The sequence below is a fragment of the Callithrix jacchus genome, chromosome 12, assembly GCF_049354715.1.
Source record: "Callithrix jacchus isolate 240 chromosome 12, calJac240_pri, whole genome shotgun sequence".
In the NCBI taxonomy this organism is placed as follows: Eukaryota; Metazoa; Chordata; class Mammalia; order Primates; family Cebidae; genus Callithrix; species Callithrix jacchus.
The window spans coordinates 4,494,367-4,517,143 of record NC_133513.1 but is presented as its reverse complement, the minus strand read 5'-3'; the positions used below and the strand labels follow the sequence as shown (position 1 = coordinate 4,517,143).

Sequence of the window (22,777 nt, the reverse complement as noted above, 5' to 3'; positions counted from 1 at the left end):
CCCCGCCCCCTTCCCGGAGTCGGGTCACGGCCTCCACCTGCCCGCCGGGTTCATCCCGTCGCCCCTGGCAGCCGCGTGCTTCCGGGGCAGGCACCGGGCTCTGGGCCAGGGCTGCCCTGCAGGAAGGCGCAGGGAGAAGCCGGCCCTCTGCAGACGCAGCCACGACCCGCGCGGCGCCAGGGCAGGCTCTTCTCCAGCGCGGGGCACTAGGCAGGAGGCTGCCTCGAGCTCTCGGCCAGGCTCAGCTACCGCAGCACCGGTCGGAAAGGCGAGCAGAGCACCGAGCCCCACGCCGGGCAGAGGGGGTGGGGGAGCGTACGGGAGGTCAGCGGCTGCCTGGGGTGAGCCCGGCGGTAAGAACAGGACACCGGCCTTGCCTAGCGCAAGGGCAAATGCAAAATGGCTGAACCACAGTGAGACCTCCTAAATGTTTATTTGCAGAGAAATGCCGAAGGGTAAGAACAGGGTGTGTTCCCGCTGGGCCGCGAACGGGGCTAGGGAGTGGGCCTTTGTACTGTCTGGGGTGAGGTCTTGGTCCGACCACTGGGAGCACCGGGCAGTGAGGTCCCAAGCAGTGTTCAGTGGTCTCAACTTTGGTTCTTAAGATGTTAAGCATTTAAGATTCTTCCTTGTGTCCCAAACCAATTTCTGAGGTGGAGAAATGGCCCCCTGATGGAGGAGGAAGCAAGCCTGGCATGGCGACGCAAGCCTGGCATGGCGACACATGCCTGTAATCCCAGTGACTCAGGACCAAGGGGCAACACAGCAACACCCCGTTGCTACGAAATATTTACCCCCCTCCCCACACACACTCTCTTCATGTTTCCGGTCGGGTAGAAGTTCCAGCTTCAGAGAAGGTAATAAAACACCTCATTCTCCTGTTTGTCCACCATAGGGGCAACCTAATACCCACAGCACACAAACCCTAGGTTCTCCTGCCTGAAAGCACTGGAGGTGCCACTGTGGATCACGAGTAACAGAAAGCTACCAAGGGGGCGAGGGAGCAGTGAGAAGGCAGTGAACCCAGTACTAGACCTGCATTCCACTCCTGCATTTATTTAACACAATTCTTCCGCTCTACACAACAAAGTACAAACACAGTGTCATCTAAAATGCTACAAAGTTTTAAAACTCAAACAAATTTTATAGTACTGACTGTACAATAAAAGCAAAAAAAAAAAAAAAAAAAAGCAATGTACATGTTGCCAAGATAACCTGAAGGGCAGGCACAGCGGGGGCTGCATGGTGACCCAGCAAAGCTGGCTCTCAACTCACTCATCAGTTTCACAGTAGGGCGATGGGGTGGGGTGTGTGCATGGGTGCAGACAGAGAGAACCATGCACAGCGACTACCGTGGGTGAGAGGCTCTCCAGGGCTGTGTGACCCTGTGTCAGAAGAGGCCTTGAGAGGCCAGGCCTAACAGGCTTGGCAGCTGCGCTAAAGCCCAGGACAGCTCCCTTTTCAAAAGGACACTGTGGGAAATGTGTGCTCCCAGGCAGGCAGATCACACAACTCCCCCAGAGCCTCACTCATCCCTGGTGGCTCTGTCACTGAACTGACTCTCAGAAACTGAAAATGGGTGAGCTTTCTAGCCAGAAACTCGGCGGGTATCTTGGCAGGCACAACACACACCAACGGCACTTCTGCAGCCAGAGCCCAGTCGGCAGAGGGGTGCTGCCTGCTGCCTGCAATGCCTGCCCAAGTGAGGGGGTTTGCTTTCCTACTGATCTTCCTTTGGCTAGAAAAGTGACAAAACTGAGCTGGGTGGGGTATAAGTTACAGGGGTGAGAGATCCAGTGGCATGCTTAACGGGAGGAGTTGGAGCTGGAGCGGCTCCTGTGGCGGCGGCGGCCTGGGGAGCGTGATCGCCGACGCACAGGGGACCTGCGCCTTGGGGAGCGGGATCTGCAGGAAGAGGAGAAACCACATCAGAGGAGTTCAGACTGTAGGGCAAGCTAGCTTCTTTCTGGGCAATTCTCCACAGTTTTACTTTTTGGTACTAGAAGTTGGGACAGGTCCCACCTGATGGGCCTGCCCCTGAGCTCTTGGGAATGGGTGCTCATGAGACCCAAGGCAGAAGCCCAGGCTTCCTTCCTCTTCCCCAAAGGCTGAAAGCATAGCTCACGACTGGCAAGAGAAGGCCAAACTGTGGCCTTTGGCAAGGGATTACCACCCCCACCTCCCACCAACTCCTCTGACACCCAACTTCCTCCTCTCCTAGCCCTTCTTGTTAGCTCAGAAAAAAGTGGGCCTGCACCTGGGCTCACAGGTCTAACGGTCTCCTGGGAAGGCCACGTCATGCCACGTCACTGCTCAGACTTAGAAAGTTGTGTTGGTGCACGCTAGGGCCTCTCCTGCCTGCTGCTCACTGCAGCCGTGCCCGTCCTGCTTTCCCCATGAGCTCTGAAGGGCTACTACTCTCTGCTACCCCTAACCCACACAGCAGCAGAAGGCAGGCAGGGCTGAATAAAGGGTCCCTAAGTCACTGCGGTCACATGAGGTTTGTGGCCTGATCAGTTCACTGAAACTACACTTTGTTTACCTTCTCCTCATCCGTGGGGGAGACCTGCGCCACATGGGTGGTGGCGGCAGCATTCTCCTGGGAGGGCTGAATCGCCTGGGGGGTGGTCTAGGCCAGGGTGCCAGCACAGCGGTGGCAGTGATCTCCTGGCCATCAATTTGTCCTGTTGAAAAAGAGAGCAAGTCATAAAATATCTAGCAAGCATCTCCCTACACAAAGCATGTCACAGTGAACAACAGGCCTGGGGGACAATGACTAATCACAGAAATAACGTCATGAGTACCATGTCATGAGGAAAGGCGTCAGGGAACATGAAAGGAGACACCGATGGTGTCAAGGCATCCTCCCACATCTAAACTGACGCAGGCCAAGAGCTAAAGAACGTGCTGGAGGTCAGGCGCAGTGCTCAGCCCTGTAATCCCAGCACCGAAAGGCTGAGGCGGGCAAATCACAAGGTCAGGAGTTCCACACCAGCCAATATGGTGAAACCCCTTCTCCACTAAAAATTCAAAAAATTAGCGAGGTGTGGTGGTGCACGTCTGTAATTGCAGCTACTTGCGGGGCTGAGAATGTCTTGAACCTGGGGCAGACGTTGCAGTGAGCTGAGATCACACCACTGCACTCCAGCCTGGGTAACAGAGTGAGAGAGTTTGTCTCAAAAAAAAGGAAGAAAAAGTGCTGAAATCCACTAGGTGGAAGAGAAGGGATATATGCCTTGCCCTGCGCTGTGAAGGACCCACAGTGCTGTGAGAGAAGGCAGCAGCGAGAGCAAGTGACAGGCAGAAGGAAGGAGGGTCAGGGTGGGGCCTCCTCGCAGGGCATTGCAGGTGCTATCTACCTTTGCGCTACCTTCTCCTACAAAGGGGCCAGGAGAAGGGGAGACCTGGTAGCAGGGCTCTGTGGCATGAATCAACTGAGGGGCATGAATCATCATCAAATGAAATGGTAGGAAAGGGAAAGGATTCAGGGCTAACTGGGAAGTGAAGTTGCCAAGCTTGGTGGACGGGATGAGGTGGTGAGGGACAGTCAAGATGAGCTTCCATTCGTGGAGAGGTGGGACTCCAGTGGGGAGCAGCATGAAGGAAGTTTCACGAACTGTGAAACTGTGTTTGGAAACAAGCAGTCTGAGAGGCGGCTCTCTGAATGTGAACGGCACTGAAACACAGGTCATGTGCTGCAATGGGGTGGCAAGAAGTGAGGAGAAGGGCTCCAGGGAGAGAGGAAAGGAAACGGAGGTGCAAACCCAGGAACCCCAGGGCAGCATGTGTCCCAACCTCAAGAACTGTCCGGTAGCTGGGGATACCAGGAACCCAAGCGCAGCCCCTTCTGTGCCCTAAAGGGTGAAGGGCTCTTTTGTCTTCTCAGTTCCCACCTTCAAGGCACCTTCAAAGTGCATGGGGTACTAACTTGGGCACGTAGATACATATTCAGAACATACTTAAGAGGTTTAACTTCAATAAACTCAGCCTAAGTTAGCCCAAATTAGGGATTTCACAGCACTGACTCTAGAATGAAGAAAAATCTGTCTTCTGTCTAGCTACCAGTGAAGGCCAACCCCTGCTCATTTTCTCTTGGACACAGCGTGGACTCACTCCATTCAATGACAGTACGGGGACACACACAAAAATCCTAGCAGAATCTTAAGAAAAGCTGGAATGTCTATAGTCATGCCCACCTATAAGATACCCGGATCCCCTTGGTTTTTAGCTCAGCAAGTGCTCAGACTGTCAAAATAGCAGAAAATCAGCAGACTCCAAAGCAAAGGTGTGGCTCCCAAGGCCGAAAGCTGAGGTGAGTACACAGAGCTCCCAGCCTATTTCAGGACTGAAGTAACTTGAAAGAGAAGTTACTCAAGTGTCAAGGAAACCTTCCTGATGTGTAAACTCTACCAGAGCTCAAAGGCAATTACTGAAAAAAACAGGTAAGCTATTTATAAAGTTTTTAACAGGGCCTCAGAGGACACAAGGTTCTGGGGCATGCACACCCTGCTCTCCACCAGGCCTGGTGGCCCAGATGGCAGAGGGGGCTGTCTGTCCTCAGTGCCAGCTGCCTTGGTCACACAGCAGCAGGGAGCAGAGAAGAGATGACTCCACATTCCTCAAAACGTTGACTTGATAAAGTGAAAATCTGCCACCCAAAACTATTCACAAGGGCCCATGTGCTTTTAAAACCATTCTGCCAGATACAAACAGCTAAAAGTGTTATGAGTGGTTATAAGACGTAAGTGTTTGAGAAATAAATCCAGTAAATCCAGTATTTTTTAGCAAAATACTAAAAAAACTGAAATACTGGCAAACTTCTGATTCTCAGAAATGATTAAAAGAAATATTCCCATATAAAAAGCCAAATGTATTCTATGTAAGAAATCTGCATTTGATCCTCAAGCTTTTAACAGATTAGAAACTCCCTAAAATGTTCATCTATGCATATTTGCTAATTTTTTTTTCCTTCAAGAATAGTGTTACTTTGAACTGGAGCTGGAAAAAAAAAAAAAAAAAAAAAAAAAAAAAAGGTGGTCCTAAAACATATTTTCAGTCATCATACACCCAGTAAGAAATGGAATCCTCAAACAGCTTCCGGGACTCAGAAGTGTAGACCAGGCCGGGCACAGTGGCTCACACCTAAAATCCCAGCACTTTGGGAGGCCTGGGCAGATCACCTGAAGTCAGCAGCTCCAGACCAGTCTAGTCAACATGGTGAAACCGTGTCTCCACTAAAAGCATAAAAATTAGCCAAGTGTGGTGGCACCTGCCTACAATCCCAGCTACTTAGGAGCCTGAGGAAGGAACACGGCTTGAACCTGGGAGGCAAAGGCAGAAGTGAGCCAAGACTGCACCAATACTCCAGCCTGGTCAACACACACACACACACACACACACACGCACACAAATGTAAATGGCTTGAACCTGGGAGGCGAAGGCAGAAGTGACCAAGACTGCACCAATGTATTCCAGCCTGGTCAACACACACACAGACGTAAAGGTGAAAGTGGGCTTATTTGGTACCAAAAATCATACAGGAAGCAATGCCAAATATAAAATGGGGTTTGGCTTTGTTGGGGCTATATTTGTATAAATGTTATTGTATGCTCCAAAATCATGTAAAATTCCTACAATTATAATGTATTTTAGTGTATGTTATCAGTAATGACTGCAATTTTTATATTAAATTATCGTGTGTCACAGAGGTAACAAATTTTCCCATCGACTGTGTCTATCCTGGAACTTTTTCTCAACCGTAAACAATTGTTGTCTCCTTTTAATCCTCTTTAAAAGGGTTAAAAACTACAACGAGGTGGCTCACACCTGAAATTCTGGCACTTTGGGAGGCCGAGGCAAGCAGATCACGAGGTCAAGAGATCGAGACTATCCTGGCCAACATGGTGAACCCCCATCTTTACTAAAAATACAAATAGTTGGGCGTGGTGGTGGGTGCCTGTAGTCCCAGCTACTCGGGAGGCCAAGGCAGGAGAAATCGCTTAAAGTCGGGAGGCGAAGGCTGCAGAGAGCTAAGATCCTGTCACTGCACTACAGTCTGGGAGACAGAGTGAGACTCCGTCTCAAAAAAAAATGCTTTAAGAGGTGCCTGAAATACTTGGACACCGGGACATCAGAATAAAGAAAAAACGTTCAGGACTGTTAGAGAGCTAAAATGTCTATTAATAGCAAGCAGGACAGAGATTAACTGCATAAACCGGACTAGCAGGAGACTGAAGTAATCTTTCTAACTTTTTGCTTAAAATGCTGCTAATCCTTTGTTTTGCTTTTCAAAGTTAAAAGAAGCTTTTAAGTTATTAACAGCTTTTAACAATTAAATAAAGTATACTCCTCTGTATGAACAAAACTTGGAACATACTTGTTTCTCTCTACCTAATTCAGAATTTGGAAACAATTTGTGTTTTTTGAGACCGAGTCTCACTCTGTCACCCAGGCTGGAAGGCATGATCTTGGCTCACTGCAATGTCTGCCTCCTGGGTTCAAGTGATTCTCCTGCCTCAGCCTCCCAAGTAGCTGGAACTATAGGAATGTGCCACTACGCCTGGCTAATTTTTGTATTTTTAGCAGAGATGGAGTTTTACCATGTTGGTCAGGTTGGTCTCAAACTCCTGACCTCAGGTGATCCACCCTGCCCGGCCTGTTTGTATGTATTCTTAATTTATGGTAATACAGTTATTTGCTTAAGTACAACATAAACTTGTTTTCTTTTGTAACAGAACAGAAATAAAATACTGGTTATCTGCGGTGAGCAGAGATTGTGCCATTGCACTCCAGCCTGGGCAACAAGAGTGAAACTCCGTCTCAAAAAAAAAAAAAAACCCAAGTGGTTATTTTACCAAGGCGTTAACTGGAATGGTATGCTCTGCTTTAAGGAATCCGACTGAACCAAAAAAGCCTTTAAAAACTGGCCTCATACTCTGTGTGCAGTTCCTGTACAGGGCTTCTAACCTGTGTAAAAACATGTCACTTTCTAACAGACCAGAAACCCCATTATCTTGCAACCTCAAGAGAAGAGGAATTCACCCAACTCCCAAGTGTTCCATGGTACATATCCATGGCTGGGCTTGAGTGTAAGAAGGGATTCCCTCAGACTCCTCCTGTGGAAGGAAGCTCCATCGAAGCCCATTTAAAAGGCCTACATAAAAAATTGTTATTCTCGCTACACGGTATAAAATAATTAGGCCAGGTACAATAAAGCAAACCAGTCCTACCACAATTTGTCTTTTAATAAAAATGGGAAGCTAAAAAAAAAGTTTCAAAAACAGTAGTATACCAAAATAATGTTGCCAATTCTTTCCTTTCTCTATTCCTTTTTCCTAATTGGAAATCACTGAAACCCAAAGCTGTGCTTTCCCAAAGCCCTATAAACTGAAGACTAAACTTCTGAAGAAAACAGCAGAACCGACTTATGTGTGCTGCTTGCTGCAGATGGTTAGGTTTCAGCAGTGCTGCCCCTAAGCCCGCAAAACAGAAAAGTGCTCCTGGGAACAAATGGACCTCTTCCACTCCAGCACCGTCTTCAGTGCCAGTTAACAAGCCTCTCTCAGCAGGAAGCAGCCAGGAAAGATGGCAATGCCCCATCTCCCTATGATTCTCGTGATAAATAAATACACAGGCATGATAAAACATCACGTGCAAACTGACAGTGGGGACTGTGGCGGGTCTCCCTAACACAGGCCTCCGTAACAACTGTTTTAGTACTGACTGAGCAGTTAAGTTAAATTAAAAGCCAGTGCCGTTATACAAAGGCTCGGATGTGAGAAAGTCCACCACAAGTTTTGCCTAGGCCTTTCCTGGGTCTTAAAACAACAAAATAACGAAGATATTCTTAATGTGACTCCTTTAAACAAGTTTCACCGGGGCCTAAAAAACTCCCCAACCCTCTGTGATCTGGCAGAAGTCACAGGAAGGCTTCTTACTCCGGCACCTAACCCCATGTAAATTAAGTAAATTTACTGAGGCTCCAGAGGAAGGTCTCCATGACTCAAACCTTAGTTACAGATTAAAAGTTAATCACTTACATCTTTAGATAAATGCACACTTACGCACAGACATATAACTTAAAAAGTATAAAAGCTGAAAAACTCTGTAACTTTAAGTTGCTCTGGCAGTAATTTCCAGGCCTTCTCCGTGCAACTGGCTGCAGAAATAAAAACTTTCCTCCTCCTCAGTTATCTGCATCTCATTACCAGGCCATGAGAAATAGCGGCCCAATCCTCAGTTTGGTCCAGGAACAAATGCACTCCAGCCTGGGTGATCTCAAACAAACAGACAGACAGAAGTGCAGTGCAGGTGGAAGTCAAGTCTCTACAGGTGCTGTGTCTCTGAGAGGCTGGGTTATGTGGCAGGGTCACCCACCTCCGTCCATGTGCTTCAGCGCCTTTTCAGCTTCATCTGGATTCTCAAACTCAACGTATGCATAGCCTTTGGACAGATGGGGATGCATCCTTTCCACTGGCATGTCAATCATTTTAATTTTCCCATACGTGGAAAATATCTCCATGATGTGATCCTAGAGGGAAAGAAGAGTCACTTGAACTCCCAGCTTCCAGTTAGTCGTGTCAGATGTACAGCAAGTTCACCACATCATGACTAAAACTTTGGCAGGGCAAAACAATCCATCCAGTGAGCACCAGTGTCGCTCTGGTATACATCTCCTAGACACGTCTATTAATGGTCCACTAAGAGAACTAATCAGTGCTGTACTGAAAGCAGGTACCACCACCCCAGTCCTCCAAAACGCTACATTCTAAGTTTACCTGGGGGCACAGGCCTGCCTGTCCACAGCCAGAGATCCGTGATCCTCACCTTGGTCACATTCCTGGTGAGTCTCCCAATGTGCACTTTGGTGGGCTTAGGGGATGGGCTCCGCCTCTTCCTCTCCTTTTCATCTCTTTTAGGTGGTTTGGATCTGATTGAGAAAACACAACACCAGAAACATTCTGTCAAGTCAGAATGTACTAGATTCCTTTGAGTGGGCCTCATCTGATTGTAAGACAGTTTTCCTAAGGAAGGCATGTACATTATTCCTGTCTCAGAAGTCCTATCAAGGCAGAAAGACTCCTTTGGGGTCACTTTCATAACCCCAGTGGCAAATCTCCAGCCCCCATCTTGTAAGCTTTAGCTCTCAGGCATGGAGAACTCACTTGGAGCGGGAGCGCCTTCTATTGTCGTGCCTGCGCCGAGAAGGACTCGGAGAGCCAGAGGAGCTGCTGGAGCTGGAGCTTCGGGAGGTGCTGGAGCTTCCTGAGCGGCTGGATGCTGAGGAAGAGCTGGAGCCACTGCTTGAGCCAGTGCTGGTGCTGGAGCCTGAGCTGGAGGTCGAGCTGGACCGAGACCTGAGGGCAAGGTAAGGGATCGCAACTACCACACGCCAAGTCTCACAGTACAGATGCCTCCTCCAAGTCTGTTGTGCTCCCCCAAGGAGGAAACTGCTGTTTGGGTATCTCCAGGCCTCCCTACTTTCCCTAGTGTGGAAAACATCACTCCTGTCCCATCCCCCAGCAAACCAGAGCCCTAGGTGTCACACTGTGCAGGGAACAGGACAGAGGTGATAGGCTGCTTTCTACCCATAGAGAAGCCTTTCCTGTCGGGAGGTGGAGTCTAGCAAAAGTCAGAACTGCCGACTCAGGCTGGGAAGGCAGCTGCTGGCTGATGCTGACTCAGGCTCAGTTGTCTTTTCTTTTGAGACAGGGTCTCACTGTCACGCAGGCTGGAGTACAATGGCATGATCTCCGTACATTGCAGCTTCAACCTCATGGAATCAAGCCGTCCTCCCGACTCAGCCTCCTGAGTAGCTGGGAGTACGGGTGTGCACCACCATGCCTGGCTAATTTTGTTTATTTTCCTCAAACTCCTGGGCTCAAGCTATCCTCTTGCCTCCACCTCCCAAACAGCTGGGCTACAGATGCATGCCACCATACACACATAATTATAAAAATGTAGAGACGAAATCTTGTTTTGTTGCCCAGGCTGGTCTTGGAACTCCAGGCCTCAAGCCATCCTCCCGTCTGGGCCTCCCAAAGTACCGAGATTACAGGAATGAGCCACTTTGCCTGGCCAATCCGCCATAAACTAGGGTTTCTACTAACAATAAGAGGATGTGATTTCTTTGTAAATAATCAAGAAAACCGGAGCCATCTGTGGCGAGTGAGGGTGTGGCTGTGGCATAGGTCCCTACAGGCTCCAGGCCCGCCCGCCCACCTGGTGCTGCTGCTACCACTGGAAGCGCTGCGCCTCTTTCGGGTTTTGTCCCTGCCGCGATCCTTCTCGCTCGACTCCTTGGTGGCCCCTTTATCTTTTGAACGATCCTTGGACTTCTCATCTGAGCGGTCTTTGCGTTTGGTAGGAGAAGGAGCCCTAGATGGTGAGGAAGAGTGTGAGACTGTGTGCTGCTCTGACCAAACCCAGATAGCACAACCCAGAAAAAGGGGAGCAGCAGGGCCACAGAGATCCCAGGTGATCACAGAGCAAAGTGGTCTGTGGCTCGGAACACTCACTGCAGAATGCACAACATTCTCAACTTTCCCCTTTCTGCGGGTCCCTAGCAGTAAGCACCCCCAAAGTAGCACTAGAAAAATCTTACAGAAGGATTACCTAGTGCTGGACTTTTTATTATTTTCTTTGACTCCTAGCAAGCTCTTCTTTTTCACTCCTGATAAATCCATTCTCCCCTTCTGAGGTGTTCAAAGCAGCAATGACGGCCTCACTTATCTCAACTCTCACTTCTAACTGGATTCTGAGAAACGATCCCTAATTGATTGCAATTTACGCCAAAGAGCAGCCTAATAACAAGATAAAAGGATTTAAAGAGTGAACGAATTGGCAAGGCAGCAAGTCTACTTTGCAGTCAAAAGCTGAGCATACAAGAAGGCGGCAAGGGAGGACAGTAAGCAGTGTGCGTCCACACAACCAGGAACACATGGGGACAGTCCCCACCTGCTCATGGAGGTGTCTCTACCCCCACAGGAGGCACAGGCAGAACTGTCACCCCAGTTTATCTTTTTTTTTTAAAAAGAGACAGGGTTTCACTATGTTGGCCAGGCTGGTCTCAAACTCCTGACCTCGTGATCCACCCGCCTTGGCCTCCCAAAGAGCTGGGATTACAGGCTCGAGCCACTTCGACCAGCCAGTTTATCTTTCTTAAAAAAATGGAGGAGATGGTGGGGCCCATCACTGTCATTTTACAGGCTGAACAATTTAGTTTTCAGCCCCAAGTTTGCTGAGCTCCCTGCAGTCTTTTGAAAGTGCCATGGCACCACATTCACATGCAGAACAGGGAACCTAACTCAGGGGTGGTCTCCAGACAGGATTAGGTCTCCTGTTTCATTGCAGCAATTTCCTTTTGGGATACACTGGATAATACGACTGGAAGCAAAAACCATTTCAAAAGTGACTAGTACCAGCATCAAAACACTTAACACCCAAATGCAAACAGATAAAATGTACCGCATGGACATTTAAAAAGCAGTGATTGCAAACACTGTACTTTAGGAATATGCATACTGAGTGTGTAGGGAAAACACATGCAAGTGTGCAATTTACTTCAAATAAAGCAGAAATGTAACAAACTTTTAAGGGTTTTTTTCGAGACGGAGTCACCAGGCTGGAGTACACTGGCACGATCTCAGCTCACTGCAACCTCTGTCTCCTGGGTGTAGGTGATTCTTCTGCCTCAGCTTCCTGAGTAGCTGGGACTAAAGGTGTGTGCCACCACGCCTGGCTAATTTTTGTGTTTTTAGTAGAGACAGGGTTTCACCATACTGGCCAGCCTGGTCTCAAACTCCTAACTTCGTGATCAGCCCACCTTGGCCTCCCAAAAGTGCTGTAATTACAGGCATAAGCCACCGCTCCCAGCCCTCAAGTGGTTTTTGTGGGCATTAACTGTATAATTCAACCTTCCTATGTGCTTAAACTTTTCAAAAATAAGATGTTGAAGAAAAAAAGTAGGCACTGAGGTTTCGGGAGAGACTACCTACCACGTAAGACTACCTACGTTTAAGTTTAGCAAAACGCCTGGACTGCAGCGTGTGCTCAAATAATGGTAACAAATTACTCAAAACAAACTGCTAATAAGCTATGGGCTCTATTTCAGAGGGACTGCTGCCTTCAGTATTTCCAGCCAGGTCTGCACAAGCTGCATGAGTTTTTAAGTAAAGCTCTCAGGATGTGAGTCTCAGCTACTTCTGTCTCACCTTCTCCAACCAACAGCCTGTACGTAAGCAGGGCACAGCACACTAATGGGGTTCTGGTTTCCCCATGCAGAAATGCCAGTGCTGAAAACGTGTTCTGACCAAGAAAGAAGAGCACCTGGCTTTGAGCTGTCAAATGAGTCATGGAGGGCCGAACATCACCTTTGCTGCTCTTGTCCAGGGCATAGTGTTTTGCCTCAGAACAGTGATGTTCTGCAGACACCCAGCAGGCAGTGCCCGGTATGGCTGGTGTCCTTGGACAAACAGTGAGTATCAGAGTATAATTCCCAGTCTGGAGCCAGGAGGCCTGGGTTTGATTTGAAGTTTTACTGTGCAATTTTGAACAGGTCACTTATCGTTTTTCAAGTTTCTCATCATCAATATGGAGACAACTACAGTTCCAACCTTACAGTTATGCAGGGCATTAATCAAAGGCTCAATACATGTGAGAAGCAAGGGTTTTATCTTCACGTCCAGAGGCTCCTTCCCCCCCCCCAGACACTTGTCTCCAAAGTCCCACGTAATTTCTGAACTCTCTGCAGGGCTCCCGCACCCACCCACCTTAGGATCATCTGCAGCAGCACTGTCCAACAGAAATAGTGTGAGGAGCCACAAGCAGAATCTCAAATTCCTTAGTAGCCACGTCACAAAAATGGGTGAAATTAATTAACATTTGACACAAATCCAAAATACTTTTCCATCAAATAATCAACATAAAAATCTAAAGGTTTCTTTTTTTGTTGTTGTTCAGAGTAAGTCTTCTAAATTTGGGGTGTGTTTTAACATCTCAGTTTTGATTAGCTGCTGTATTTCAACATGCTCAGTAGCCACGTGGGGCCAATGGCTACCTCACTGGACAGCACAGATCTAGAGTGCAGGTCACACCCGCATATTCCAGCCCCACCCCCTAGTCCTAAAGATCTGCCCAAATGTACTCTGTGAAATCAAACACCGCTACTTTGATTCGCTTCGTGAGATCAAGGAGCACCGTTCTTAAGCACTCTAAGAACCACTGAGAAAGCGGACGCTTTGCTGGGTGCGGTCGAATGCTAGAAAGCAAAGGTTGAGGTTCTCTGTTCACACAAGTTCAGGTACCGGCTCAGGACCTCGGTTACCTCCCCCATCCTCCGGAAAGGTGCGCGTCCAACAGCCAGAGAGAGGAGAGAACAGTTAGTTAAATCTCGAGGAGAGGGCGTTTCGGCACAAATCTTCAGAGCGCCTTCCCCATTTAAAAGTACATTTCAGGCACAGTTCATGCGAAATCAAGACAAAAAGCCTACTCCACGTTTCTCCTCCAGCAACCTTAACCTTCCCGTATCCACCCCTCCGGGGTTAACCCATCAAACGGGGCCAGGCCACCGTGCTCGGTCCATAGCGGGCCACATCCCCCAGGCCTAGCGCCGAGAACTGCACACGGGAGCCCGGGAAACGTTCGCGGAGTGCATGTTTGAATCAATGCCTCCGATGGGGGGATCGGCCAGCCTTCCACTGTATCCCACAAAGAAACTCCGCGCCCGCCGGCACCGGCCCGACACGCCGACCTCGCCGCTCCCCGTCCGCGTTCACTCACAACTCCCTTGTCCAGGCGCCGGGCCGCGAGCGCTTCTAGGGCAGGGCCTGGCGTTGGGGGCCTGGGTCTCCGGCACGGCAGGAGGGCCCCAAGGGCGGAAGCCGCGCTCCCCGCTGCTCAGAGTCCCACGGGCCTGGCTGGGCCGCCGCCGAACGGACGAAGCAGAGGCGCCCTTCCGTCCGCCGCGGCCCCGACCACTTCCGGGCCACGGCCACGACACCTCCCACCCCGCCCACCCCGGGCTACACTCTTTCTTTTTAGAGTCCGCACCGCGCCGCCATGCTGCCGCCGCACTGCGGGGCTGGGGAGTGGACCAGCTTCACGATGCTTCCTGCCGGGCCTGACTGGCAACCCCTAAAGCTCGGATGCGGTCGGATTCCGCCCCACTTACATCTTCCCGCCGCCGACACCTCCTCCTGCCTTTCTCAGCCGCTCAAGCCGGCTCCGCTCTGACGTCAGAGTTAAGGAGCGGGAAGACGCTGCCGTCCGGCGCGCAGCGATGACGTAAATGCCTGGGCCAATGGGCGCGAGCGGTGAAGTGTTCAGAGAGTCAAGGCGGCGTGTGTGAGCCGCGTTGGAGCGCTCGCGGTGTCTCCCCGCCGGCGGTGTGTCCCGGCCGGAGGAGTCTGTGACTGGCCGGGCCGGTTGCACGCTTGCTGCAGCGGGCACAGGGGTAGCCTGCTGAGGCTGGTAGGGCCGCGCGATGACCGAGGCTCGTCGTCTGGCGCGGAGGGGGTTAACGCGGCCGTGCCCAGTCCCTTTCCTTGCGCGGGTGCTCTGGGCCCGCCTAGGCCTCCTCCGGCCCCCGACACCGGACGCTGGGCCCCGGGCCCGGCCGCGCGGCGGCGGCGGCGGGGTAGTCGTACAAGAAAGGCGCGCGGGCTCTGCGGCTTTGCTTGGCGCGACGTGGGGACCCGCAGGGTGGAGGCAGCTCGGAGAGATGGGCCGGGGCCGGGCGTGCGTTCGCGTGCTCCAGACCTACCGGTGGCGTTTGGGGTGCCCGCGTGGACGCGGCCTCCACGCAGGTGGAGCTCCGCCGGGTGGGCGCGGCAGCTGGGCAGTGTGGGCAGGAGGAGCGACGAGTTTGAGGGTAGGAGATGGGGTGCACAGGGGGGCGTCTGGGGGTGGTGGCCCTGCCGCGGAGACCCGAGAGGAACGGTGCGTGTGACGGGGTAACAGCAGGGGCCGAGGTTCTCTGGAAGCGGGGAAGGTTCCGCGCGAGCTTCGCGGCGGCAGCACGGAGCGTGTGAACGGCGCAGCGCCGAGGCTTCATTCAGCTGCGGGTGCGGGGTCCCGGCAGGGAGAGCCCAGAGGTGGCGGCGCCTCTGGCTGGGACATGGGAGAGGGTGACGCCGTAGGGGCGCAGGCCCAGACACAGGCGGGAGGCTCCGCACTGGCGCCCCAGACGGAGAGGGCAGGTTGTGTTCACTGCTGCGCCTGGCGGGCAGTCGTTGCCCTGTGATTGTTTGTGGAGGGGTTGACGGTGCGCTCAGCTTCGGACTTTGAACAGCTTCGTGGCAGCAAGGATGGGAGAAGGGAACAGATCCAAGCAGATCTTTGGGAGGAGAGAACCGGCATGACTTGGAGACTTTCGATGTCGGAGCAAAGGGGCTGGGTGCAGCTGGGCGACCTGGAGTGAGTGGGCGGATGGATGGACAGACAGCCAGGACGGGGTCTGCTATCACTGCCCTCCTTCCTGTGTGGGACGCTAGTTCCTGCTGACTTCCTGGCTAGACCCACTCCCTCTGGCCCTGTCCAAGGGTCAGGTGTGCCCTTGACCCTTCACCCTGGGCTAAGGGATGTCCGAGGACTTGGGGACAAAGGCCGCTGGGGGGAGGAGTCACCTCCTGGGTCCACGGCACTAAGTCACCAGTGTGTTCCTGTGGGTGGAGGTTGGCAGGCCCAGTCTGGTTTGGGTGCCCCTGTTGGATTTGGGTTTGATGACATGCAAAGTAAGTTAGATTCTCTGCATTACTGTCACACCTGCTGTGGCCAGGCACGAAGTGGTAAGTGAACAGAGGGGCAGCCCCTCTCTGCTGAAGGGGCCCCAGAGTCAGTGTTGGGGAAGGGGGCAGTCTCGGTGGCCCAGGCAGGCAGCTGGTAGAGTTCTCTGAGGTGACAATGAAGTCCAGTGGTCAGAGAAGTGCTGAAGGGCCCAAACTCAGAGCCCGTGCCCAGGGCCTCACTGACACCTGGCAGGGACAGGCAGCCTGGTGACCCCACATGACATGGATTTGGGGAGACACAGCACCAGCTGGGCTGACAGCCCTCCCCCTGCTGGTTTTTAATGCTCTGCAGTAATTGCATTTGGCCTTCGAATAAGCTTTCACACATTTTATATTAAATCTAAGAGTATGATTATTCAGACGCTTATGAATTTAATCAAATTTGTTTCTAAATATTATTGATTTTTGTTATCAAATGTGCCATCAGTTGTTGAGCTTTGAAAATTGAGCATCTTGGCTTTTGCCATTTTGAGGATCAGCAGAAGCATGTTTGGAAGAAATGTGAGAAAATAAAACTCAGGAGCCCACCCCGACCCTACCCTTCTGGGAGCTCAGCCCCAGAGCTAAGCTGCTGAGGGCTTGGAGGCTGAGGGCGGTGGAGCTGGGGCCTCTGGAGCCTCAGGGGCCCTGGTTTGCTGGAGAGGGCGGGCAGGGCTTCGTGGACAGGGCGTTAGGCAGTGGCCAGAGCCCTGCAGTGCTGGGCAAAGGCTTCCCTGGGCTCTGATCACAGCTCTGAGCCCCTCCCCTTGCCTTCCCAGAGCTCAGGGTTACCTGCTGACAGTTTGGGGTGGCTCTGTCTTTGAGAACATGCCCTTGTGAAGGCAGAATGTCCTCCCTGCCCCCATCCTCTGCGGCCTGGTGGCTTCTGCAGTGCCTGCTTTCAGAGGCTGGTGGCCTGTGACACTGAGGGTTGGGGATGGGCTGGGTGGTGGTGCAGGTCACGGTGGGTCATGAAGTAGCTTTGGGTGGGTGTTGCATTCTCTCATAAACCACAGCAATGAAGCCATTTTACCCTCTACTAAAACCTGGCTTTGTACCAAGGCCACGCGTGGCCCAGTCAGGTGGACAAGGGGGTAAGGACTCGATCTGGGGGAGGCATCAGAAGAGGAGCTGTGCCTGCTGAGAGGCAGGTCACCACAGCCTGGCTCCTGTCTGGAGAGGGCAGGGCCGGGGCTGTGCTGGCCAAGTCTGTTGGGATGGGCAGACCGGTTCTGAAAGGGCCTGGTGCTGGTATGGGGTGAGCTGGGTCTGTTGGGAGAGTATGTTGTTCATTGAGGCCTCCCTGGCTCCAGGTTTGCATGTGTGAGGCGTGGGTATCATCAGGGCCTGCAGCCCCTCCAGCAGGCACACCTGGAGTCTCCCATGGTTGGGAGCCTGTGCTCATCACAAGCTCAAAGCCACTCCATTTCTGCCATGAGGAAGTCAAGGATGGTGACTGTGAGCCACCTGGGATGTGAGCTGCCAGAGACAGTGACTGGGGTGCCTCGCAGGGCCTGGGAGGCTGGGCCCATGACTGGATGAGCCTTGGTGAAGCTGTGGTATTGCCTGGGCCAGGTGGACCTAGGGACAGCTGCAGCTGATCCATGTGGAGATCCTCTGAGCCCAAGGCATCTGACACCAGTGTCTGTGGGGTGTGGGCCTGGCCCCAGGAGCGGGGCCTGGGCAGCCCCGTGTGTTGAGGAAGGAAGGCAGGGCCCCCGCTCCCCGGGCCTGACCCCACTGCTTCAGCCCCCTGCTGCCTCCTGGCAGCCTAGCCTCGAGAGCCCATCAGGTGAGGAGGAAACCCTGCCTGTCCCACCCCATCCTACCTCCCAGAGGAGGCCTTGCCCCACATAGGCAGCCTCCAGTCCTCCCACCCTGAGCCACCTCGTGTGGGGTGGCCAGAGCATGCCCAGCAGTTTGGGGCACGTTTGGAGGGAGGGACATCTCCATTCAGAGAGGGGTGAGCAGCTGAAGTGACTCCAGTGTGGGAGTCACTTAATGGCTCTAGCCCTTAGCGCAGCTGGGAAGGGACTGGACAGCACAGGCGGCATCATCGTCCATGCAGACTGGTCCAGGTGGGAGTGAGGGGCTCAGAGGGCCCAGCCGACCTATGCCATGAGCACGGCGCCTGCCTGAAGGGGATCTGAACAGCAGCTGGGTTGGTGCATTACCTGGTGGGGCAGCAGACAGCACCTGCCCTGGCTGGGGTTCAAGCCCCGGGCTGGCCTGGTGGAATCCCCTCTCTCTCTCCCATGCACTGGCCTTGCAGGTGTCAGGGGCCTTGAGGCGGACCTGTGGTCTCCACCACAGCCACAGAGGGTGGGGCCTGTGCCCTCACAGAGGTGATCCTCCACCCCTACCCCTACCCTGTGTGTGGCAGCAGTGTCCCCCAGAGCTGGTGAGACCCCCCCCCACCTCACTCAGGAAGCCCCTCAGACACCAGGCAGAAGTGGCCATACTCCAGGGCCTGTGTCCATGTGCCCCACAGAGCGCCCTGGCCCTGAGTTCCTGACTGCAGGAAGTCAGAAAAGCAAAAAGCAGGCAGGATAGTTCCGTGCTGGGCACATTTCTATCGCAGATCTTTAATACAGGACTCCACGGGTAGCCAAAGTCACCTGAGTCCTGGAGACTATGGGCTTGGTCTCTGAAAAGAGCCAGCAAGACTGAGGTGGGAAATCCAGCAAGATGGAGTGAGCCGAGGTCATAGATGGGTCCAGGCACAGCAGGGAGCTGCCTGAGGGTGTCACATGCTGGGTGGAGGCCACTGCACACACCCTAGCTCAGCCTGAACTTGAGAACTGCCTCGAACACAGAGGTGACCACGAGGAGAGAGGCGTGAACCAAGATGACGGAGCAGCAGATGGAGCCTGCCTCCCTGAGACCTCAGCCTTCTCAGCCCTGGACCGCCGCCTCCTGCCTACATGGCTGAGAAATAAACTTGTTTAAACCACTGTGACCTGGTGTTTTCTGATACCTGCAGCCAGCCTGCCCCTCTGCTCCACTGTAAACCTGTGACGGCAGTGGAGGGGCTTGGCCTGGCCCGCCTACACAGCGAGGTCTTACCCTCTCTGGGTTCTGGGTGCGGTGTCACTTGAGCCGCGCTGTTGTACTGGGCTGCCCTGGAGGACAGAAGGTGCTGGCTTTTGGCCCCTGGGCTGTTTGCTCACGGGAGGCCTGCGCCAGGCCAGGCAGAGCAATGAAGTCCAAACCTCGTCTCTCAGGTCTGACTTGAGGCTGAACTGGGAGCAGGGCAGGAGTAGACCCTGTTGGATGCCACAGTTGTTCCAGACAGGGTCCCTAGAGAACGCTTGAGCCCCCATGGTCTAAGGTGGAACGTGGACGGGCCAATTTCTCCTGCCCGTGGACGCATGGCCCTTTCACCTGCCCTCCTATAGGCTGGAAACTGCCACAGCTCAGACAAAAACCAGCCAGGGTGGGGTCCTGAGGCTTCAGTCCCAGGCTCCTTAGGGCGCCCCTGCTGACCCAGCCCCAGAACTGAGTTTCCAGTGCCTTGAGGATGCCCCTTGGATGCCAGATGGGCCCTTCCTGCTGGTCCTCAGGTCATCCAAGCTCCAGGCTTCGGTGCAGCCTTGGGCCCCTGCCACAGACACCCTGAGTGCACCTGCCCTTCCCAGTCCCCGAGCAGCAGCCTCCTCAGCTGCAGACCATTTTCCTAAGAAGGCTTTCTAGTCACGCCAGTCCTCACTTAAAAGACCCCTGCTGGTGCTGGCAGCATGCTGCCGGGGAGGGTGGCGTCTCCTGTCCACTCAGGCTGGCCTCACAGGTGTGTGCCTCATGTGGGCTGCACCCTCAGTCCTGTACGCTCTCCCCAACCCCTTTTTAGGGTATTATAGAAGTGACACATTCCCAAATCTCTATTACATGGGCTTGAAAACAAGCCCAAGGAGGCCCTACAGAAGGGCTGTGGGCATGGACATGGGGCCAGGTGGCCTCGTGCACTGACCTCTGTCCCTCTTCCTAGCTCTAGGCCTAACCTAGAGGCCACTGCCTCTGCTGACAGGCTGTGGGGCCAGACGGGCCCATTTCAGACCTTTTGGGCACACGTAGGGGTAGCTGTGGCCTAAACACTCCCAAACATTCTATTTTTTAGAACATGGAACTAGATGGCAGAAATAAAGGGAAAAAGAGCTACCGGAGACTATTTGCAGCTTTTCTAATTTCCAGAGATAGAAACAGTTGAGATTATCCCAAATGAGCCAACGTGATGAAAACAAGTCTTTTCTAACACTGAATTCTAAGGCAAAATGCAGAGATTCAAATCAGCTTCACAAAACCCAAGAAAGAATACTGCAGTGGTTGGGCTTGGTGGCTCATGCCTGTAATCCCAGCACTTTGGGAAGCTGAGGCAGGTGGGTCGCTTGAGGTCTGGGGTTTGGGAGCAACCTGGCCAACGTGGTGAGACCTGTGTATACTAAAAAAAAAAAATTAGCCATGAAGGGGGGCATGTGCCCATAGTCCCAGCCACTCGGGAGGCTGGGGCAGGAGGATTGCATGAGCCAAGCAAGGTATTTGAGGCTGCAATGAACTATGACGACACCACTGCCAAAAACAAAATACAAAACAGTGCATAAATCAAAAGGGGCTGGGCGTGGTGGCTAATGCCTGTAATCCCAGCACTTTGGGTGGCCAAGGCTGGTGGATCACCTGAGGTCAGGAGTTCAAGACCAGCCTGGCCAAAATGGCAAAACCTCGTCTCTACTAGAAATACAAAAATTAGCTGGGCGTGGTGGTGGGTGCTTGTAATCCCAGCTATTAGGGAGGTTGAGGCAGGACAACTGCTTGAATCCCGGAGGCAGAGGTTGCAGTGAGCAGATAATGCCACTTCACTCCAGCCTGGGCAACAAAGCAAGGCTCTGTTTCTTTTTCTTTTTTTGAGACGGAGTTTCGCTCTTGTTACCCAGGCTGGAGGTCAATGGCGCGATCTTGGCTCACCACAACCTCCGCCTCCTGGGTTTGGGCAATTCTCTTGCCTCAGCCTCCCGAGTAGCTGGGATTACAGGCACACACCACCGTGCCCAGCTAATTTTTTGTATTTTTAGTAGAGACGGGGTTTCACCACGTTGACCAGGATGGTCTCAATCTCTTGACCTCAGATCCACCCGCCTCGGCCTCCCAAAGTGCTGGGATTACAGGTGTGAGCCACTGCGCCCGGCCGGCTCTGTTTCAATAAATAAATAAAAAGGGAGCTGATGAAGAGGAATTCCTGGGAAATGGCTGAATGTGCACCCACGGGGGACCCTGGTGCCATCAGCCTCTCTCCCGCCTAGCCTGTGCCTCCCAAACAGCGCCACCCTCTCCTCTTGACTGCAGACTATGGGCCCGTCACTGGGCATTTAACCGGCTTTTTCCTGTGTGCTCTGGGCCTGTTCCTTCAACTCGTGTTCTCTGCGTGTGCTCCCTTCCGGGAGAAAACACCCCGCATCGTGTGCTTGAAACATAAAAGGAGAGTCTTGTGTCTAGACTGTGGGTGAGCGATTGAGCCCCATGCTTCCCTCGTGTGTGACTCACAGACCGTGACTGTGTCTCCTCAGCCTTTATTATCTGGATGGTCACAATGTGTTCAGTGTGTCCTCGTGATAGCCACCCAGCCCTTGGGGTGGTCCCTGCCTGTCCCGGAGCAGGTGACTTCCTGAGGGTGCAGTGCTGGGAACAGAGACTGTGCTTCGAGCCTGGCCACCTTCCCGTCCGTGCTGGCCGCTTCTAGGAGATGCTGTGGGACGACACCCGGCTCCGCCGCGGCCACCATGCCCTAAGGAACAGCACCTCCAGGAGGCCCAGGCTGCACCGGACGCTAAGGACCCAGCGCCTAACCACAGCAGCTTCCCTCCACCAACGGGGATGTGCACGGTCGATTCCTGGCGGCTGCAGGGCTACGCTTCAGTTCATCCTGGCTGGCTTCCCACTTCCTCCCCAGGGGAGATCAGTGTCATGTGTAAACGTGGACAAGTCACTGGGTCCTCTCTTCAGGGAGCATCTGAAGATACTCAAACCCCCAGCGCAGCTATGACCCTTCCTGGGACTGCTCTCCACCCAGAGACCATGGAGCTCGCCCGCACAGACTGCCCGGCCCGCTCCAGCTCTGGGAAGGTGGACTCCAGAGTATGCCTTCAGATTCCACCTAGAGACCCCAGAACTTGCCCCAAAGACTGCCTGGCTTGCTCCAGCTCTGGGAAGGTAGACTCCAGGGTCTGCCTTCAGACGTGGAGACGCGCACGCTCACCCCGGGCATGAAGGCCCAGCTGCCCTCGTCCATTCTGTGCATACTGCCTTGATTTTTTCCATATCCATCATAGAAAAAAGTGATTAAAAAATAAAGGATGAGATAAACTTGGAGGGAGAGGATGCACGCTGGGTCCTGCTCGCCTGTCCTGTCCCTGCCTGGCGGCGAGGCAGCCGTGACCCTCATCGCCCCTCCTCCGTGGCAGACGGCTGCAGGTGGGCGAAGCTCAGGAAGACTTGCTCCAGCGAGATCTGGCTCACGGAGTAGTCATCCACGCTGTATTTTTCCTTGGCTTTCTCCAGAATACCAAAAACCTTTGGGGAGCAGAAAAGTCACTGGTAGGACAGGCCAGGGCCCAGGCTCCTATGTGGGACCTGGGAGTCCCCGGGCAATAGGGGCTGGTGAGGCCCCCACAATCCTACCACTGCCCAGCCCCAGAGATGTTGGCCTGCAAGGTCACTGTGCTTGCATGGAGAGCTATGCATGAGCCAGCAGGAACGGGGCCCAGCCTCCTCCTGGCGCTGCTCCCAGCTCAGAGTACAACCTTGAACCAGTGATGTTCCCTTTCTGAGTCAGTTTCTTTGTTTTCTTTTTCTATATGTTAGTTTTTTAGAGACAGAGTCTTGCTCTGTAGCCCAGGCTGGAGTGCAGTGGCACAATCATAGCTCACTGCAGTCTTGAACTCCCAGGCTCAAGCAACCTACCACCTTAGCCTCCCGAGTAGCTGGGACTACAGGCACGCACCAACCATGATACTGGCTCATTTTTA

The 22,777-nt window shown here is 53.1% G+C and overlaps 3 protein-coding genes and 2 long non-coding RNA genes across 14 annotated transcripts in view; 2 read left to right on the top strand and 3 right to left on the bottom strand.

Moving 5' to 3' along the window:
- Positions 1 to 151: 151 nt before the first annotated feature.
- On the top strand, positions 152 to 1,190 carry LOC144578556 (uncharacterized). The gene is made up of 2 exons (XR_013524533.1): positions 152 to 455; positions 896 to 1,190. It is a non-coding gene; the product is annotated as an uncharacterized LOC144578556 (long non-coding RNA).
- RNPS1 (RNA binding protein with serine rich domain 1) lies at positions 1,037 to 14,230 on the bottom strand. 8 transcript variants are annotated; one of them, XM_035266545.3, is made up of 9 exons: positions 12,771 to 14,230; positions 11,307 to 11,385; positions 10,615 to 10,802; positions 10,222 to 10,377; positions 9,165 to 9,356; positions 8,827 to 8,929; positions 8,377 to 8,530; positions 2,543 to 2,684; positions 1,037 to 1,905 (listed from the first exon to the last, which is right to left on the bottom strand). In XM_035266545.3, the coding sequence occupies exons 3-9, from the start codon at positions 10,683 to 10,685 to the stop codon at positions 1,806 to 1,808; spliced, it is 918 nt and encodes a 305-aa protein (XP_035122436.1). In that variant the 5' UTR covers positions 10,686 to 10,802; positions 11,307 to 11,385; positions 12,771 to 14,230; the 3' UTR covers positions 1,037 to 1,805. The 8 variants fall into 8 exon arrangements, with proteins under 8 accessions (XP_035122436.1, XP_035122435.1, XP_017834122.1 ...); XM_035266544.3 differs by lacking the exon at positions 11,307 to 11,385 and having other exon boundaries at positions 11,590 to 14,230; XM_017978633.5 differs by lacking the exon at positions 11,307 to 11,385.
- Positions 2,706 to 8,188, top strand: LOC118146165 (uncharacterized). The gene is made up of 2 exons (XR_004731635.3): positions 2,706 to 4,312; positions 5,797 to 8,188. It is a non-coding gene; the product is annotated as an uncharacterized LOC118146165 (long non-coding RNA).
- On the bottom strand, positions 12,938 to 21,534 carry LOC144578542 (uncharacterized). Its single transcript, XM_078344122.1, has 2 exons — positions 21,466 to 21,534; positions 12,938 to 15,509 (listed from the first exon to the last, which is right to left on the bottom strand). The coding sequence occupies exons 1-2, from the start codon at positions 21,532 to 21,534 to the stop codon at positions 14,322 to 14,324; spliced, it is 1,257 nt and encodes a 418-aa protein (XP_078200248.1). The 3' UTR covers positions 12,938 to 14,321.
- ABCA3 (ATP binding cassette subfamily A member 3) overlaps positions 21,307 to 22,777 on the bottom strand; it is a 67,826-nt gene continuing 66,355 nt past the window's right edge. For all 3 annotated transcript variants that reach the window (XM_035266530.3, XM_054242425.2, XM_035266529.3), the window contains one exon: positions 21,307 to 22,322. In XM_035266530.3, the coding sequence (XP_035122421.2) occupies positions 22,191 to 22,322 (132 nt within the window). In that variant the 3' untranslated portion in view covers positions 21,307 to 22,190. The remainder of the gene's footprint in view (positions 22,323 to 22,777) is intronic.

Bases quoted from the DNA above. Each gene is read 5' to 3' on its own strand.
- LOC144578542 (XM_078344122.1), bottom strand. From the start codon at position 21,534: ATGGTGGCCGCGGCGGAGCCGGGTGTCGTCCCACAGCATCTCCTAGAA. The intron at 15,510-21,465 runs GTGGCCAGGCTC...GAGTGGGTCTAG, and splicing joins CGGCCAGCACGGACGGGAAG to CCAGGAAGTCAGCAGGAACT.
- RNPS1 (XM_035266544.3), bottom strand. From the start codon at position 10,685: ATGGATTTATCAGGAGTGAAAAAGAAGAGCTTGCTAGGAGTCAAAGAA. The intron at 2,685-8,376 runs GTGGGTGACCCT...CTTTTTCAACAG, and splicing joins GCTGAAGCACATGGACGGAG to GACAAATTGATGGCCAGGAG. The intron at 1,906-2,542 runs GTAAACAAAGTG...CTCTTCCTGCAG, and splicing joins CCCCCACGGATGAGGAGAAG to ATCCCGCTCCCCAAGGCGCA.